The 16,225-nt window shown below is 43.8% G+C and overlaps 1 protein-coding gene and 1 long non-coding RNA gene across 2 annotated transcripts in view; one reads left to right on the top strand and one right to left on the bottom strand.

The window, feature by feature from the left end:
• Positions 1-1,717: 1,717 nt before the first annotated feature.
• grin2ca (glutamate receptor, ionotropic, N-methyl D-aspartate 2Ca) overlaps positions 1,718-16,225 on the bottom strand; it is a 70,263-nt gene continuing 55,755 nt past the window's right edge. Inside the window, exons 6-13 of the mRNA XM_077558935.1 lie at positions 14,772-14,940; positions 13,310-13,463; positions 12,325-12,450; positions 11,172-11,401; positions 9,196-9,356; positions 8,923-9,110; positions 6,857-7,089; positions 1,718-4,411 (exon numbers count right to left, since the gene is read on the bottom strand). Of these exons, the coding sequence (XP_077415061.1) occupies positions 2,831-4,411; positions 6,857-7,089; positions 8,923-9,110; positions 9,196-9,356; positions 11,172-11,401; positions 12,325-12,450; positions 13,310-13,463; positions 14,772-14,940 (2,842 nt within the window). The 3' untranslated portion in view covers positions 1,718-2,830. The remainder of the gene's footprint in view (positions 4,412-6,856; positions 7,090-8,922; positions 9,111-9,195; positions 9,357-11,171; positions 11,402-12,324; positions 12,451-13,309; positions 13,464-14,771; positions 14,941-16,225) is intronic.
• Positions 12,720-15,216, top strand: LOC144044488 (uncharacterized). Its single transcript, XR_013291283.1, has 3 exons — positions 12,720-12,950; positions 13,055-13,122; positions 14,794-15,216. It is a non-coding gene; the product is annotated as an uncharacterized LOC144044488 (long non-coding RNA).

Raw genomic sequence — 16,225 nt, 5'->3', positions numbered from 1 at the left:
CAAAAGACGTGAGCGGTTGAGTCTTCTTTCACCTTGGCTTGTCCAGCGGCTCGTTAGCAGGAGAGCGGGAATATGTGCGTAATGACGGGGACGTCCTCCTCTGGTGGCGTGGAGGTGATGAGATGGAGGAAGGAGGATGGGAGGAGCCCATTAAAGCTCTTGCCGCCCTTGTGGACGCTCGCAAGGAAAAGGGAGATTAAGGACATGACGACGGACGAAGACTCGTGAAGGTCAACAAGGAGCTACCTTGTGAAACTAGCTAGTGATGATAAATTGGAAACCAGAAATCAGCTTGTGCACCTTTCGTTAGACTTTTTTGCTTTCAGACTTTTATCTCCACAATTCTTCATTTGGGTTTGACTGAAAACTGAGTGAAGGAATGTCTAATGTTTTCCCAAAACCTTTTCCAGTACTCGTAATAGGCGACAGCAGACGCAAAAAAACCCCAACAACAACAATTACAAACATTGCCAAAAAGCGTTCATAGCGTGTTGCGCGGCATCCTCGGTGTTTTTGTGCGTCCATGCACAAGTTGTCAAGTCTGCAGGCCAGAAAGAGTTTAAGGATCCATCAAAGCTGCGCACCACGGGTCCACACATCACCGCTACCCAGCTAATGAGGGTCACACTGTGTGTGTGCAAGTGTGTGTCAATGTGGACGTGAGCCAATATGGATTTGATGAAACACATGACTAACACCTTGTCTGCGGGGAAGCGTGGCTGGGACACAAAGTTAAGGGGAAACTTTTCCACCTTAAAAGTCTATCCACCCACTCGTATATCATCATCAGGGTCACAGTCGCAAAGTACGCTAATGGCGACACTTCAAAGCAAAGTAGCAGCCTTCTTGTCTCTTTTCAGACATGGGTGCAAGAGGCTTTTTTGTGGGTCTACTTACAGTAGACATGTTCACCAAATTTCATGCTGTTAAGCAGAACTGTCTTCGGGGACTGAATTTTCAAAACATTCAATGAAAATGACCAAACTTACCGCAAAGTTGCCACTTCATAGCAAAATAGCACGGTTCCTGTTCATTTTTGGGCATGGATTCCTGAGATTTTTTTGTGGGTCAACTCGTAATTAATATGTCAACCAGATTTTCTGTGACTAAGTCAAAATGGCGTCAGGGGCTGAATTTTCAAATCATTCCAAGAAACACTGTCACTGATCAAATTGGCCCTAAAATGGACGCTTCAAACCAAGACCATCTCATTTCGGGCAAGTTTTTTGTTTGGCCATGATAGACACCTGAACCAAATTTCATTTTGCAAAAGTAAACTGGGTTTTGGGGCTGAATTGTCAAAACATTTGAAGTAACCATTTAAATGGCCAAAATTACAGAAAAATGGGTGCAAAAGCAAAACTGCTAACTTGTTGTATAATTTTGGACATGGCATCTTGAGACTTTTTTGTGGGCAACTAAACAAATTTCACGTTGCTAAGTTAACTGGGCTTTGGGGTCTGGTTTTTCGAAGCATTCAAATAAATCCTTGAGACCCTAAAATAGACATTTTTTACGAATTTTTTGTTCGTATAATAGGCAATAGACATGCTTAACAAATTTCATACTGCTAAATTAACTTGTCTTCAGGGGTTGGATTTTTAATTCATTCAAAGAAACATTGAAAATGACCCTGATTAGATGGCAAAAATCCTGTCATGTGACAACAAAATGTCTGCTTTTGTAAATGTGTATTGATGTGGAGAGCGAGGCAGGGCAATGACCTTGTTGTTTATTAAAGGGTAGTGTAACATTGGAAATACACATTACACGTTTTGATATATGTTCCCCTTGTGAGCGGAAGATTTGTCGCTATAATAGTGATGGCAAGAAATTTAACTTGGAATCATTTTAGAAAAGTAAAACAAACGTTTTATATATATCTATATCTCTATACACCTATGTATATATATATATACATACACACACTCACACGCACGCACGCACGCACACACACACACACACACGCACACACACACACACACACACACACACACACACACACACACACACACACACACACACAGTGGTACCTTGACTTACAGAGTTTAATTTGACACCTAACTCAATTATCCCCATTGAAATGAACTGAATCTGTTCCAATCCCACAAAAATCTAAACATTTTTGTTCAGTGTTTTAAATAATAAAAGAAAAATAGCACTTTATTGTATAAAAACAATAAAGCATAGAGGAAAATGTCAAGTTTCTGTACGTACTTTATATAGTATTCATGTGTTGGATGTGTGCCTTAAGGGGCGTGGCCTAACATGTGTGTTCTCCAACTGCTGGCCTTTTGAAACCAGGCTGCACAGAATGAGAAGAAACACATGTATTTTGTAGCACAGCATAAACGTTCTGATAAGAAATATATGCAAGCTCCGCACCCCCCGTTCACCCCCGTGCGCCCCCAACTCCTTTGCCCATTAGTTTCAGGTTGGGAAATTGATCTACTCGTACTACTATGACATAAGTGGTCTCTTTTGGAAAAAAAGTTTGAGGACCACCTTTTTGATTGAGATCGGGAACTTGTCTGGTAAATCTGCGTGTGAGCAACTGGATGTGAGCTGTGGCCTACAGCAGCTTCTTGCACATGTCAATTTGAAAAAAATCCTAAGTGGGATCGCTTGTAAGTCAAGGTACCAACAAATGAGTATTTAAAAATGACGGAGAGGTTAACTTGTTAAATGCTTTTAAAGAGTTTGTTCCTGGTTTGTCCCAGTCGTTAGTCAGTGCCTTGTGTTTTTATTGCACTGAAAAGTGAGAGGCGACCTCTCAAAGTACACTGGTGGTGGTCACTTGCATTTCTTTCTTTCTTTTTTTTTTGCTTCTTCACACCTCTGACTCCAGGCTGGAGACCCTCCCCCAGGGTTTTGGCACAAACGGACTGTTCACCCGGCGCGCCACCAACACCTGCCGGCGTTCCCTGCCCGCCGAAACAGGCTGGTCCCGCTCGGCCCCAAACATGCTGTTCTGGTAGGCCACAGGACGGGCGGCGGCGTGTTCTGGGCAGTAGGTGGCACACGGGAACAGGTGGCACACATCTTTGGGGCTGTCGTAGAACTGTGTTGGCGGTGCGACATAGACCGGCATGTCCGAGTAGGAGTTCAGGTAGGTGGAGTAGTGTCTGTGCACCAAAGTGGACGAGGACCGGCGCAGGGCAGCGGGATTCTGCAGGATGGCCTCCCGATACGACGGCAGCCGAGTGGAGTCGGCGTACTTGAGTTTCTGCTTATAAGGGTACGAGCCCATGTGGGCCGGGTCCAAGTAGGCAGGCTCGGCGGCCAATGGGTAGCAGGACAGGTTGTGGCCCAGGCTGCCGTACAGCTTGTGGGGCTTGGCGTTGGCCGGGACCACTACCCGCGGGAACAGGTCGGGCATGTCGGCGCGGGGCGATGTGGAGGTGGACGGCTTGGTCTCGTCCACCTGCCGAATGCGCTCGTTGCCCCAGGTGGCTTTGAGGAAAGAGGCTCTGCGGTTGAGTTTATCCTTGCCCAGCAGGGGTACGTCATCCATCATCTCAGGTTCAAGATACGATTTCATGCAGGAGTTGCAGCTGGTCGCGGCACTCGGATAGTGTCCCGGCGTGGCGCAAGGGTAATGTCCCGGGGTGGCATCCGGTGTGTGGTTTTTCATCAGCTGGTTGGCTCTCAGCTCAGCCAGGCAAGATCGTGGCTCGTCATAATCGGCTCTCGATCTCAGGTCGGGGGCGTCGAACACGTAGCTGCGCTTCCTGCGCCCACCACAGTCGGGTGGGTAACTCAGCTTCCTCCTCAGAGGCGCTTTATGCTCCACATAGACGTTAGGAACCTGAACTTCCCGGTAGGTGATGAACGGGGATGCCGGATGCCGCGCAGGGTTCTCCACGTAGAGCCGGCCGGCATGGTGAGGCTGGGTGGTGGCGGTGGGTGACACGTCGGGCATGGCGAGGTGGGGGCTGCTGAGGCTGGAGATGGGCAGCGTCCTCTCCAAGAGGTTGTTGCGGGCGGGGAGTGTGTAGCGGAGCGGCGTGGGCCGGGTGACCACCCGCGGTTTTTCCAAGAGTGGCTGGGCCGCGGCGTCCCCGTAGTGGACAGGGAAGGTAGGGGTGCGGCTCCTCACCGGGTAGGACAAATGGTTGTCGGTGATGCTGGCAATGTAGGGCAAGCGGCACTGCGTCACGTCTGCGGTGGTGGCCACACGAAGAGGGAGGCCGGCCCGGGGGTTGTCAGCCGCCCCCCGCCGGCTCCAGCTCTCCAGAGTCTTGGTGGCGCTGTCCAGGGAGTTCTCCACCCGGGCGGAGGACACCATGTCCTTTGCCGTCTTTAGCATCTTTAGCATGTTGGCCTGTGAGTAGTTGGTGGTGACATCAGGATTCTGGATGCTGCCGTTGCGTTCCGACTGCTCCACGCCGTTGAAGCAGCTGTAGATACCCTGCACACACAAACACAGAAAGTTTTTAGGACATGACACGAGGTTGAGAACCCGAACGCTGATAAGCAACAGTTAGCTCGTTCACGTTCAAGTGAAAAGGAAACAAGATGATGTACAGCGTCTGACATGTTATGGACAGGACTGGAGAGGATAATTACATAGGATAAGATTGAGAAGGAGTGGACAGAACAGGACTGGGTGAAAAAGGACAGTATTGAGATCAAATGACTGAATAGGACTTGGACATGGACACGGACTGTATTAGTACAGGCCTGGGATAGTACAGGAAAAGAGTGGACAGGGTAAATAGGAGAGGACTGACATAGAGCAGGGAAGGATCGGACATAACTGGATTGGACAGAGCTATCTATTCCTGTTCTCCAATCAAGTAGTTTTGTTTTATTTAGTCTTGTCCCGTCCTCTCCTATCCTGTCTTGAGATGTTCAGTCTTCCAATCCAGTCATGTCCTCCAGTTCTTCCTCATCGATCCAATCCCCTCTTGCCCTGCCCAGACTTTGCCCACGAGTCTTTTCCTGTCCTAGCCAGCCCTGTCCCCCTGTCCTTTCTCTATTCAGTCCTGTCATACCCAATCCATTCCAGTCTTGTCCCGTTCTTTCCTATCTATTCTTTTCATGTTCAGTCTTCCAATCCAGCCATGTCCTCCAGTTCTTCCTCATCAATCCAATCCCCTCTTGCCCTGCCCAAACCTGTCCACCAGTCTTTCCCTGTCCTAGCCAGTCCTGTCATACCCAATCCATTCCAGTCCTGTCTTCCAGACTTTTGCTGTTCCATCCAGTCCTGTCCTATCAAATCCCTTACTATATAGTCTCATCCCGCCCTCTCTTATCCAGTCTTGTCATATCCAACCATCTCCTGTTCTGTCCTGTCCTGTCCTGATCTATCCAGTCTGTCTTGTCTAGTCAGCTATCTAGCTACGTATCTCCTATTTTATGCTGTCCAGTCCAGTCCTGTTCAGTTAATCGTTCACACAAGTGGACTGGACTGCTAACATATCCAAGCATGAGACAAGTTCAGTATCCAGCTTGTGTAGGACAAAGTAAGTTATTTGATTATCTCTGACGTGATATAAAAAGCAGTCGGATTGAACAATCAAAAGACTCTGGAACCTTGTGTGAAAGTGACACAGAAAATGACAAAAAAAGACGGCATCAACTGCTGATGGTTGCACTTCCTCATATGAGACCCTCGCCGCCTCGCGCATAAGCTCACACTTGCACACACACGCGTCTCTTAATAGGGCAATTTAAATGCAGGTGCTGCCGGATCACAAGTGCCTGCAATATTTCAGTTATTTTATTGCTTTCATCTGGCTTTACTTCAATTTGTTTTGTTTTTTGGGGGCTTGTTTGGCCTGCTATCAACTGCACTGCACCGCTTTACAAAGCTCAGCTGTGTTTTCCCCAGCGAAGACTTCATCACACGTTTCATTTTGCACTGGAAAGGAGACCTACAATGGGAAAATGACTTTTGATTGTTTCGAGGGCCTTTCCCACTGAAAGTGAGAATTTAAACAAGTAAATCTTTTAATTTTCTGATTAATTCTAAAAATGTGTCTGAACAAGATTTTAACTGGATGTCACAATTTGGCTTCTTTACTACCTCACAACGAAGTTTGTACATCCATGAAGCTAGCTTGGAAGCTAGGCTAGCCAAAGATCAAGAGCCACTTTCAAGCCACGCTGCAGGTAACACAGTCATGTCGAAGCCAAACGGTAAGCAGAGCTGAATTGCTAGCTGCATAGATTACCATTAGGGGGCATTTGAGTATTGTTATTGACAAGAGTGTGAAGTGCTACGTCTCCATGTGAGAATACATTAATTATCTTCACGGGTGCTTGTTTATTTACCGACACTTCAGGCTCCGCTTCCACAAGTAGAAGCCACTTGCCCGTATAGTCGCATGGCCCTAGCTGTCCCAGTCGTCATTGTAATGAAATTAGCCCCACTGAATGTCACCTACATGAATTGACACATGTATGAAGTGCTGCCTTCACCAGTGAAAATGCTTGTGGTATGTTAAGAGGATGTCACATTTCCCCGCAAAACTGCGGTCTCCTTTTCAGCAAGTAGAAGCCAGTCCCAATGACAGAGGTTGATGTTAATAAAATTTGTACTTGGCATTGGCCCCGCAGTAGAGGAGGCGTATTAGCGTTTGGTAATGTGTCCCCTACATCAAGTGTATAAAGTGTTTCCTCCACCAGCCAAAATGCTTTTATTGTCTTCATGGGATATTTTCTCCACATTTGAGGCTCAGCCTTTGCAAGCAGAAGACACTCGCCTATTCGCAACGCCCTAGCTCCGCCATGGTAATGAATACTGTACTCGAAATTGATCCAGCAGCAGATGGAGCCAACCGTCATGGCCATCACATCAAAACGGCAAATGATCAGCCTCAAAAAAATGGGAATGATGCTAAAAACGTACCCTGCTGATGGCCAGGAGGAAGTCAAGGCGTTCAGCCTTTCGCACCGAGTGACGCAGCTTCCAGTAGAGCAGATGCTCCCAGGCGAACACCAGCAGGCTGAGGCCCATGGCCACCAGCAGCATGTAGAAGACGCCCGCCATGTTGTCGATGTCCAGCTTGCTGCTCATCACCTCCTTCTTCTCGTTGCGGCAGATGCCCGTCAGCCACACCGTCTGAAGCTTCTGAGTGTCGCCTGGCAGACGGAATCGCAAAATCACAATCACCGTCATGTAGATTGGCCATTTGAAACACGTTTTGTTTTGTTAAAACAAAATGATATTGTTTGCCAATAGTTGGAGTCGCACTTGTATTATAGTAAAAAAGACCAAAATATAGAACAAAATATACAATACATTTAGGACATACACCGATGCCAAGGTGATTTGACCTGACTTATGAAGTTTTCACAATACGAGAAGTTGTTTGGACGATTTTTTGCTGTGACTTAAACGTGCAAAACAGGCGCCGTATGGTGACAGTGAATTCTTAAAAAAAAAAAGCTTCAATATTCTTAAAAGATCTTTGTGCAGTTTGTCACTCTTTTACTCGCGACTGCCACCTCTGGCCCAAAGCGTAACTGCAGCATCTGTGTCTGTGCGAGTACGTGCACGATCTTAAAGCGACAGGCACAGCTGACAAATGAAGACACGACTCCCCAAAGAAACTGTGGAGTGTGCAGGGGGTCCGCACACTCTACTATAAAGGGAAGATAAAAGCCGACAGAGTAAAGCAGTCAGGGCTCTTCGTACTCATCTGGGCATTGGTGGAGCATGCATGATGTAGAAAAAGCTTTAATATGACCTTTTTAAATGGCACTACACACCTTTAACGTCGCTGTTATTTAAAGTTGACTGTCAAACTAAACATCAAAGACAATTATGGTCAACAAAGCAGCATGTGATTCGAATGAGATTGGTTGCCACATTGCAGCTACAAGAGGGTGGGCAAACTTGTTCAACCCAAACTTTTCAGCTGTTTTATCTTTATCTCTCCTCTCAAAAATATTTTTTTCTTATTCAGTTGAGTTGTACAAGGTTTTAGGTGTCATTAATAAGGAAAATGTTTTTGAAATGATTTATCCTGGTTTCATTTTTATTTTAACATGGATGGATGATCACAAAAATCTTTTTAAACAGGGGTGTGTAGACTTTTTATATACACTGCACCTTTGTCTTGGTGAGCCTATTGTGCCGATTAACAAGTGGAAATAAAATAGTATATTGGGCTGAATTTGCCCTAAATTATCTCAATAAAAATTATATTATTATCTATCTAACGATTTCATTTATTGTTTATATTAAAGGTATACTTGACTCATTCAGCAATTTTCAGCAGTAAAAAGTTCATAATTTGTCCAGAAATAATTGGATAACTTTTTTTTATGTACAATTAATACCTTTAAAAACACATTTTTTCCACTTAGTGTCGATTTGAAGATGACCTGTGCTGAGGAAATAGGTAACAACCAATCATGGCTCACCTGTTTGCTGGCTTTGGTCAACAAACTGAGCCATGATTTTAAAGGTATTAATTGTTAAGAAGTTGTCACATTAATTCTGGACAGAATATTATTTTCTTACTGTTGAAAATGGCTCAATGAGTCAAGTATCTCTTTAAGCAATATTGTTCACTACTAAATTGGACGTTACTCTGTACTTTAGTAGCTTTTTTCACTGAATGCTTTTTTTTTTTTTAACTTTTACTTAAGTCATATTATTCTAAAGTAATAGTACTCTTACTTGAGTGCAGTTTTGACTATTCTACCCACCTCTAGAGGAACACATGTAGATTGACAATATCGCAACTCACAGGCATATATTCTTTATCCTCTGTGAAAAAAGACCAATATCATTGTGGTTTATTGAGTCACCGAGAATAGTGACAATATGTCTGCTCATGGGTGTGGCCCTATTTTTTGTCTAAATGTCACTTGACGGCTTTTGCCTTTGAATCCTTCAAACGTCTTCAATTCGGTCCCTAATTTTGCAGGATCTTTGTATGAAAGAGAATATGATGACAATCTTACCATCAGCCAGGAACTGCAGCAGAGCGAGGTCGATGGGCCTTTTCCATCGGGAGTCCTTCTGCAGGGCGATGCCGTACCCGGTGGTGGCGAAGACTTTGCCGCTGCCGATGGTCACCAGCTTACAGCCCTCGTCTTTCCCCGCCATGTAGTTGAGCACGGCGGCGTCGTAGATGAAAGCATCCAGCTTCCTGGCGGCGGCGAACGGAAAAAGGACGCCAGTTGACCACGGCGCTCGGGTTCGGCGAAGGTCCTTAGGCGTAGGCGGACACCTACCCGGTCTTGAGGCTGTTGAGGGCGTCCTCCACCCCCTTCTGGTTGTACTTGACCATGTGCGAGTGCATCTCGGGGTAGTTGCTGCGGATGTTGCGCTCCGTGCTGCCGTTGGGCACCGTACCGAAACGGAAGGGAGGGTACTGCTCCTGAGGCTTTTGGAACTGGAAGACGGGAGACACCGTATTCAGCAAACCCATAACACTTTAGCTTTTAAAAAAGCGTTGGGGCTTGAAATCAAGGTTAGATTTCAAACTGGGTCGCTTACAAGCTTGGAGTAGAGTTTTAAAGTAGCAATTCAAACAACGCTTCAAGATAGGGTTTAGTTAATTTTGAGTTTCAGATTAAGGTTCAAAGCCTGGTTTAGAATTTCAAACGAAGATTAGGTGAAACCCTAACGATGACGTTCAATCTCAAAACTGCATAAGGGTGTAAAACTAGTGTTAAGTTTTGGGTTTCAAGACAGTGTCCGGGTTTGAAATTATGGTTTCAAACAAGGATTAGGGTTTTAAATTAGGGTTCCAAATCTAGATTAGATATAATTAGGGAGTCAAGAGAGACTTAGAAGGGTTTCGGGTTTGTGTTTCAAATTTGAGTTTTGAGCCTGAGTTAGGGCTTCCAACAAGGGTCAGGATTTTAAAATTGGGTCTCAGACCAAGGTTAGGGTTTAAAGATAGGGTTTAAAATGAAGATTTCAAGACTTGGATATGGATTTCAAAGTAGGGCTTAAAGTCTGGGATAAGGTTTCAAATAGGGTTAGAGTTCCCATTTAATGTGCATCAGTGAGCATTTTTGGGCTTTTTCTCTGGATTTTTACGTGAACCAGTAAGTAGTTAATAAAGACTTGATGACAAAGCAGTTTGATTTTTATAAAATGAAAATAAAAGTGTGTGATCTTCATCCCTAGTGCCTGTCCAAAAAAGGACTCTCCCAATATTTCTCTGATTTTGTGTTGGTGATGTTGTTCCTCAGGGAGCCGCTCGTCATCACGCTTGCACTCGTCTGTGATGTACAAGGTCACATTTGCATACATGCCACCTGCACAAGGGGGGAGGGGCATGCAGAGGGGAGGGGAGGCACAGCTGGACAAACAGACGCTGAACCGTTTCCATCCGCCGACAGACAGCCCGCTAACGTCCACAACAGCTTTATCAGAATTCTAATGAGCAGCCGGCAGTGGCCCGTTTCGCTTTGTTGGCGGCTACAATGCAGACTCCCCAGTAAAAGCTTTCCTGGGGCCGGTAAGCGCCAACTCATGCAAAAAACCATCATCGACGCCACCTGGGTGGAAACATGACATTCCACTGACGAGCTTTTCAGTCATAAAAAAAAAAGGCACTGACGTTTACAACATGTGTTTTTGCAAAAGCAAAGCATAATGGTAAGCATTCTACTTGTAACCCAACACAGACGTCAAACCCTACTTTGACACCCAAACTTTGGCTTCACATGCCAATTTGACAACCTAATTCAAAACCCCAACCCAGGCTTAAAAAAAACAATTTCAAACCTTAAATGAATCTTGAGACCCTAATTTGAAACCCTAATTCTGTCTTGAAACCCTTCTTAGAAAAAGTAATCCTGATTTTTAATCCTAAAACACCAAACCTGGCCTTAACCCAATATTTTGAACCCTAGCCCTTGTTTGAACACTCATCCAAGCTTGAAGCTTGGAAACTCTAGGCCTATGTTTCTTTAAGCCATGACGTACAACTCCAAACCTGGCTTCAAACCCTTACTTTGAAACCCCAACCCTGGCTCCAAACCCTACTGTGAAACTCTAACCCTGGATTGAAACCTATAGTTAAACCCTAAAGATGTCTTGCAACCCTACTTTAAAACCTTCACGCTGGAGCTAAAACACTTGTTTGAAACCTTAACCCAGGTATGAAGCCGTAGTTAAAAATGTTGACCCTTTTTTTGAAACCCTAATTTGACACCCCAACCTTGCTTGAAAGCTCAGGTAACAGGCACGCTACCTTCTTGTCGCTCAGCCCGGACACGGTGTCGATGTACTGCTCCTGGATCATGAAGGCGGCCAGGTTGGCCGTGTAGGAAGCCAGGAAGATGACGGCGAAGAAAGCCCACACAAGCACCATGATCTTGCTGGTGGTCCCTTTGGGGTTCTCAATGGGCACGGAATTGTTGAATACGATTCCCCACAGAAGCCACACTGACTTCCCAATGGTAAAGGTGGGACCCCCGGGATCTGTGGACGAGACGCTTGCATTTAATTGAGGGACAAAGAGCCAGAAAAATGATTTAGGCCTGTGATTGCCAATGTGTGGGACGCAGGCTCCCTCTAGTGGTACGTGAAAGAGTAACACAATTAGATACTACAGTGTAATGACCTGAAAATATCTTGTCAACCAATGAGAAGAAAATGAGCTGAGATACAAATAAAAATAAGACTTAAAAGGTTTGCAAGTGACACAGGTAGCTACCTACAAGTTGTATTTAATTATAAGATCTTTTTAGCTTTAAACATTTATTTAGGTACCATTTTAATTGGACTTTTATGCAAAATATTTGTTTCCTTCTTTTCTTCTCTCAGAGAAAAAAAAAGCAAAATACATTTTAGTGGATTCCTTATTGAAGCACACTGGGGGGGGGGGGGGGGAAGTCATTTAAATTGGCGTGATTTAAACATGTGACCTGCATCGGTTTCCCACGATTAAAATGTGGTAAAGTGAGGTTTCTTATTTTATTGTTATCAGCGAGCAGAGGATAATTAAAGTCAGTTTTCCACATTTTAGTTATATACAACCCAACTAATTAAACAAAATGACTTTTTTTCAGTGTACAGTAAAAAAAAAAAATCTTACATTTATTTAAGCACTGTAGGCCTAGTAATGTTCAAACTGTGCATATTGTCACAATGGCTTACAATAAATTTAGGAACAAAACCTCTGCCCTTACGAAGCTACTGTATTTTAATGTTGCTCATAATGGTGGTTCTTTAGAGAGCTAAGTATTTTTTGAGGTAGTACGTGGGTTGAAAACCACTGTTTGAGGCCATTCGGCACCAAGATTAAACTCAATTTCTTATCTATTGATTTCTTATGTGAGCTTGATTACTTGATACGGAGGTGGAGGAGGAGGAGGAGGAGGGGGTGGGGGAGAATGTTTCACCTTTCGCCGTCACCAGGCTGCGGTTGTAGCCCACCGGGCTGCAGTATTCAAAGACGAACACTGTAATGGCGACCACAGTGAGACACATGACGAACATCATCACCCACACGGCGGGACTGTACGGCTCTGCAAGCACACCCAAAAGCGACATTTGCTGGTTGAATATTTATGTGGGTTCAATTAAAAACAAACAAATAAATAAACAAACAAACAAACACATGGGTTAGGTGCTATAGTTTTCATTAATCACACATTTTTCGTAAAACCTTCATATCTCCCACGCTTACGTAGACCCTTAACGCTGCAGGTGCGCATTGGATAAAAAAGGTGTCAATCTTTCTTTTCGGTTCATCAGTTTCAAGTTTGGTTGCATTTGTCCAGCCTATCAATTTTTTTGAGGGGTGGAGCTAAAGCGAGGGCGAAAAATGAAAGTGACACTGTCCCTCCCCAAAAGCGCAATTATCAGTTAAAGTTAATATTTTAACAGTGACAGTAAAATCCGTGATTTGTTTTGTTAGGAAGTTTCGTGTAGTTAAAACAAGACTTTCAGTTTCAGTCAAATTCTGCCCTTTAAAAAGTAATTCGAGGGCCAGTTGTTAGCAAGCTAACTAGCTAGCAACTTCTGGGTGAGTATAGATTATGAAAAAAAATTGATATTTTATACAGTATAGTAAATAAAATTTACATTACGGATTATATGCCTTTGTTTTTCTGTAACTTTTTGTTTTAGATGCTGCTACAGTGTTGAAGTGCTTATACTGGATGCTCAAATGGACCTTTAGGACTTCTCATCAACAGGTTTGAATAAAACAAACAAACAATCATTCACAACAGATTTCTTTCTATCTATCTATCCATCCATCCATCTATCCATCTATCTAGAGAGCGCCACTTTGCCAAATGTATTAAATGGATACTTCATGCGAAGATATTAAGGTGTGGGGAAACATAATTCAAAATATACATTAAATGCAATTTTTCTGACCTAAGAAGGCAGACGGCGAGACGGTGCCGTTACTCCTGGCCACCATGACGCTTATGCCCGTCTCCACAAATGGCACAGAGAAGTCGATAATCTCTGAGCGTTCTTCGTTGATGGTCAGCGAACCGATGGCCATGTCGGCACGTTTATAGAATACCTGTGGAGGATTAAAAAAGAAACACGTTTCCCTCTTGATGTGGATGATCTCATTCTATAAGTAGACCCATCGTGGTCCTGACTCCTGGCAGTCACTCCAGGTCCGGTCCATCCTTACATTCCTCACAGTTTTACCTTTTAACCTCTGCATTGTAAAGCGTCATTTAATCCCTAATCCATACTAAGGTTTTGTAGGATGTAGCATAAGGTCCCTTTGTCTCGGTTACATAACGCGTCTGCCAGGCAAATGTTACACACAGGAAGTAGAAACTAATCGCCGATCATGCGCTACGGTGGACATAATATGAAAATAAGTACTTCCACTTGAGAGAAATGTCCCCCCTGTCAAAGCATGCTTGTAAACCTGATCCTAATTAACATTTTAAATGTTCAACAAAAGAACATCATAAAATGAGCCATGAAATTCTGGCTGGTCCATAATTCTTTTGTCCAAAATTTGAGGTTTATCGGAGGTACTGTTCTTGAAATGGTGGCATGTGTGGTTGAGTTGAAAGCGATTGATTAACCACACATCCAGTAAGGAGGGTTTGCACACAATATTATTATCATCATTGTTTATTTTTACTATCACTCACGTTGCACAGGTTACAGGTTAAGTTAATGGTGGAAAAAGTTTGGAAATTAGATCTCTTTGTTAAGGTTGATTGTACGTCACAAAAAACTGACATTTGAACAGGGGTGTGTAGACTTTCTCTATCCACTGTACTTGTGGATTTTTTTTGGGGGGGGGAAGTCATTCACTTAACATTTCATCGGCTATTCACATTTTTTTTTGCTCAGGCCAGTACACTTTGGTACCATCATTTTGTGGCACATTAGTGCCGAGGATCCATGTTGAAGTGAATTGTGCATTTCATTTTTAGATAAAAACAGTGCTTTTCATCATCTTGTGGCATTTGTGTGCCAAAGAACTATACTGAATTGAACTGAAGAGCTTCATGTCAACAAAAGCAGTGCTGTGTCGCCATCTTGTGGCAAGTTGGTGCCAAGAAACCATGTTGAAATTAATGGAAGATCGTCATTTAGACAAAAGTAGTGCTTTGCCACCACCTTGTACCATGTTTGTGCCAAGGAACTATGTTGAAATTAATTAAGGAGTTTTATTTGATTAAAGTAGTGCTTTAACGCCATAAATGTATTTTTTATTTGAAAGACTTTTGTTAATCCATCCATTTCCTCTTGAATAGAATATCAGAGCATCTAATATATACTCATATTTTTCATTTTGGCTAATAATACTCAATCCAAATGAATTGATGAAATGAACGTATGGGAAGCAGACGCTTACCTCCCCGATCATGCCGTTCCAGATGCCGCGCACCAGCTTTCCGTGCTTGCCGTTGGTGACGAGGTAGAGGTCGTAGGAGAACTTGATGTTGCGCGACAGCTTCTTGAGGATGTCGATGCAGAAGCCTTTGCAGCACAGCTTGGTGTACGGCTCCGTGTGGCCCACGATGCTGCGGCACGACCGATTAAAACAAAACAAACGGCGGCGTCACTCGTGATGAATGACGCTCGTTACAAGCGGGGGAAATCTTTACTTTACGATCGATTGATCGCAGCACATGCGAGTCATGTAAAGTATTGACCTCCGCTGGTCCTGGATCTGCCTTTTATCACCTTGAAGTCAATGCCATTAGCTGACAAATACACTTGTTGATATTGAATACTGCGCTGAAATCCTAACCCTGCCTTATAACCCATCACAAAATAAAAATTCTGTGTGAACTGCATCACCTTTGTGTGTTGTTCCATAGCAATATATCCATGCATGTGGGGCTTGACGCATTACGTAGTGTGAGTGTTAGGGCGCGATGCTTCCAAACCCAACTTGGACCGGACGCAGGGCTGGACTGGCACATAAAAATCGGCCCTGGCATTTTTTACTTAGTTCACTGGCCTTGTCTGGCCCGGCCCAAACCGACTAAATTTAGTTCTGCCAGTGATGTTTATTGATGATGTTTCATTTTGCGATCTTTATGCCAACTGCATTACCATTACCATACCATACTCTCTAAATTGTGGGCCAGTCTCTTGAGGTAAAATGTAGGAAAATAATAATTAAAAAGCACTGCATCGGCCCCAAAACAGGCCGGCCCACTGGATATCTGCCCTGGATCGCGTTTTGGGCTCCCCTTACAATATGTTGCATTGTCGTATCACTTTTTTTTTTTTAATTCACAAGGCTAAAGATGGACGAGTACTGATCCAGGTATCAGTATCAGGCCGATGCCTGAATTATATTAAGATATTGGGTACTTGTGAATAATGCTGATACCATCCCACTGATACTTAAGGCAACAAAAATAATAATCTAACATTGAATAATTGATCCTTGTTCCTCCCTCCTTCCTGCACAAAATGATTGTCATTGGCTGGCTTTGGCTGTGGATCAATGTCAAACTTGAAAGGAGGATTGTGGTTGTTTGGCCTGAAGCGTGGCAAGTCTACATGACATGACTAATATCGTCCTAGTGTTCAATATTAATATCTTGAATGTTCATATCAGTCAATTTTGCTTAGCAACATGAAATGTAGTAGGTATGGGTCGACCCATAAAAACGGTCAAGAAACCTAACCTGAGAAGACACAGGAAGTCTGCCATTTTGGTTGGAAAGTTGCCCTTCAACATGGAACTTGTCCTTGAGATTTTATCCGATTGAGACTAAATTTGAAGCACACAGATGTGTTAAGCAACACTAAATTGGGAACAATTGGAATTAATTTACATTTGTAATTTGC

The sequence above is a fragment of the Vanacampus margaritifer genome, chromosome 2 (genome assembly GCF_051991255.1).
Source record: "Vanacampus margaritifer isolate UIUO_Vmar chromosome 2, RoL_Vmar_1.0, whole genome shotgun sequence".
Classification (NCBI taxonomy): domain Eukaryota; kingdom Metazoa; phylum Chordata; class Actinopteri; order Syngnathiformes; family Syngnathidae; genus Vanacampus; species Vanacampus margaritifer.
This window is presented reverse-complemented; position numbering and strand designations above follow the sequence as displayed.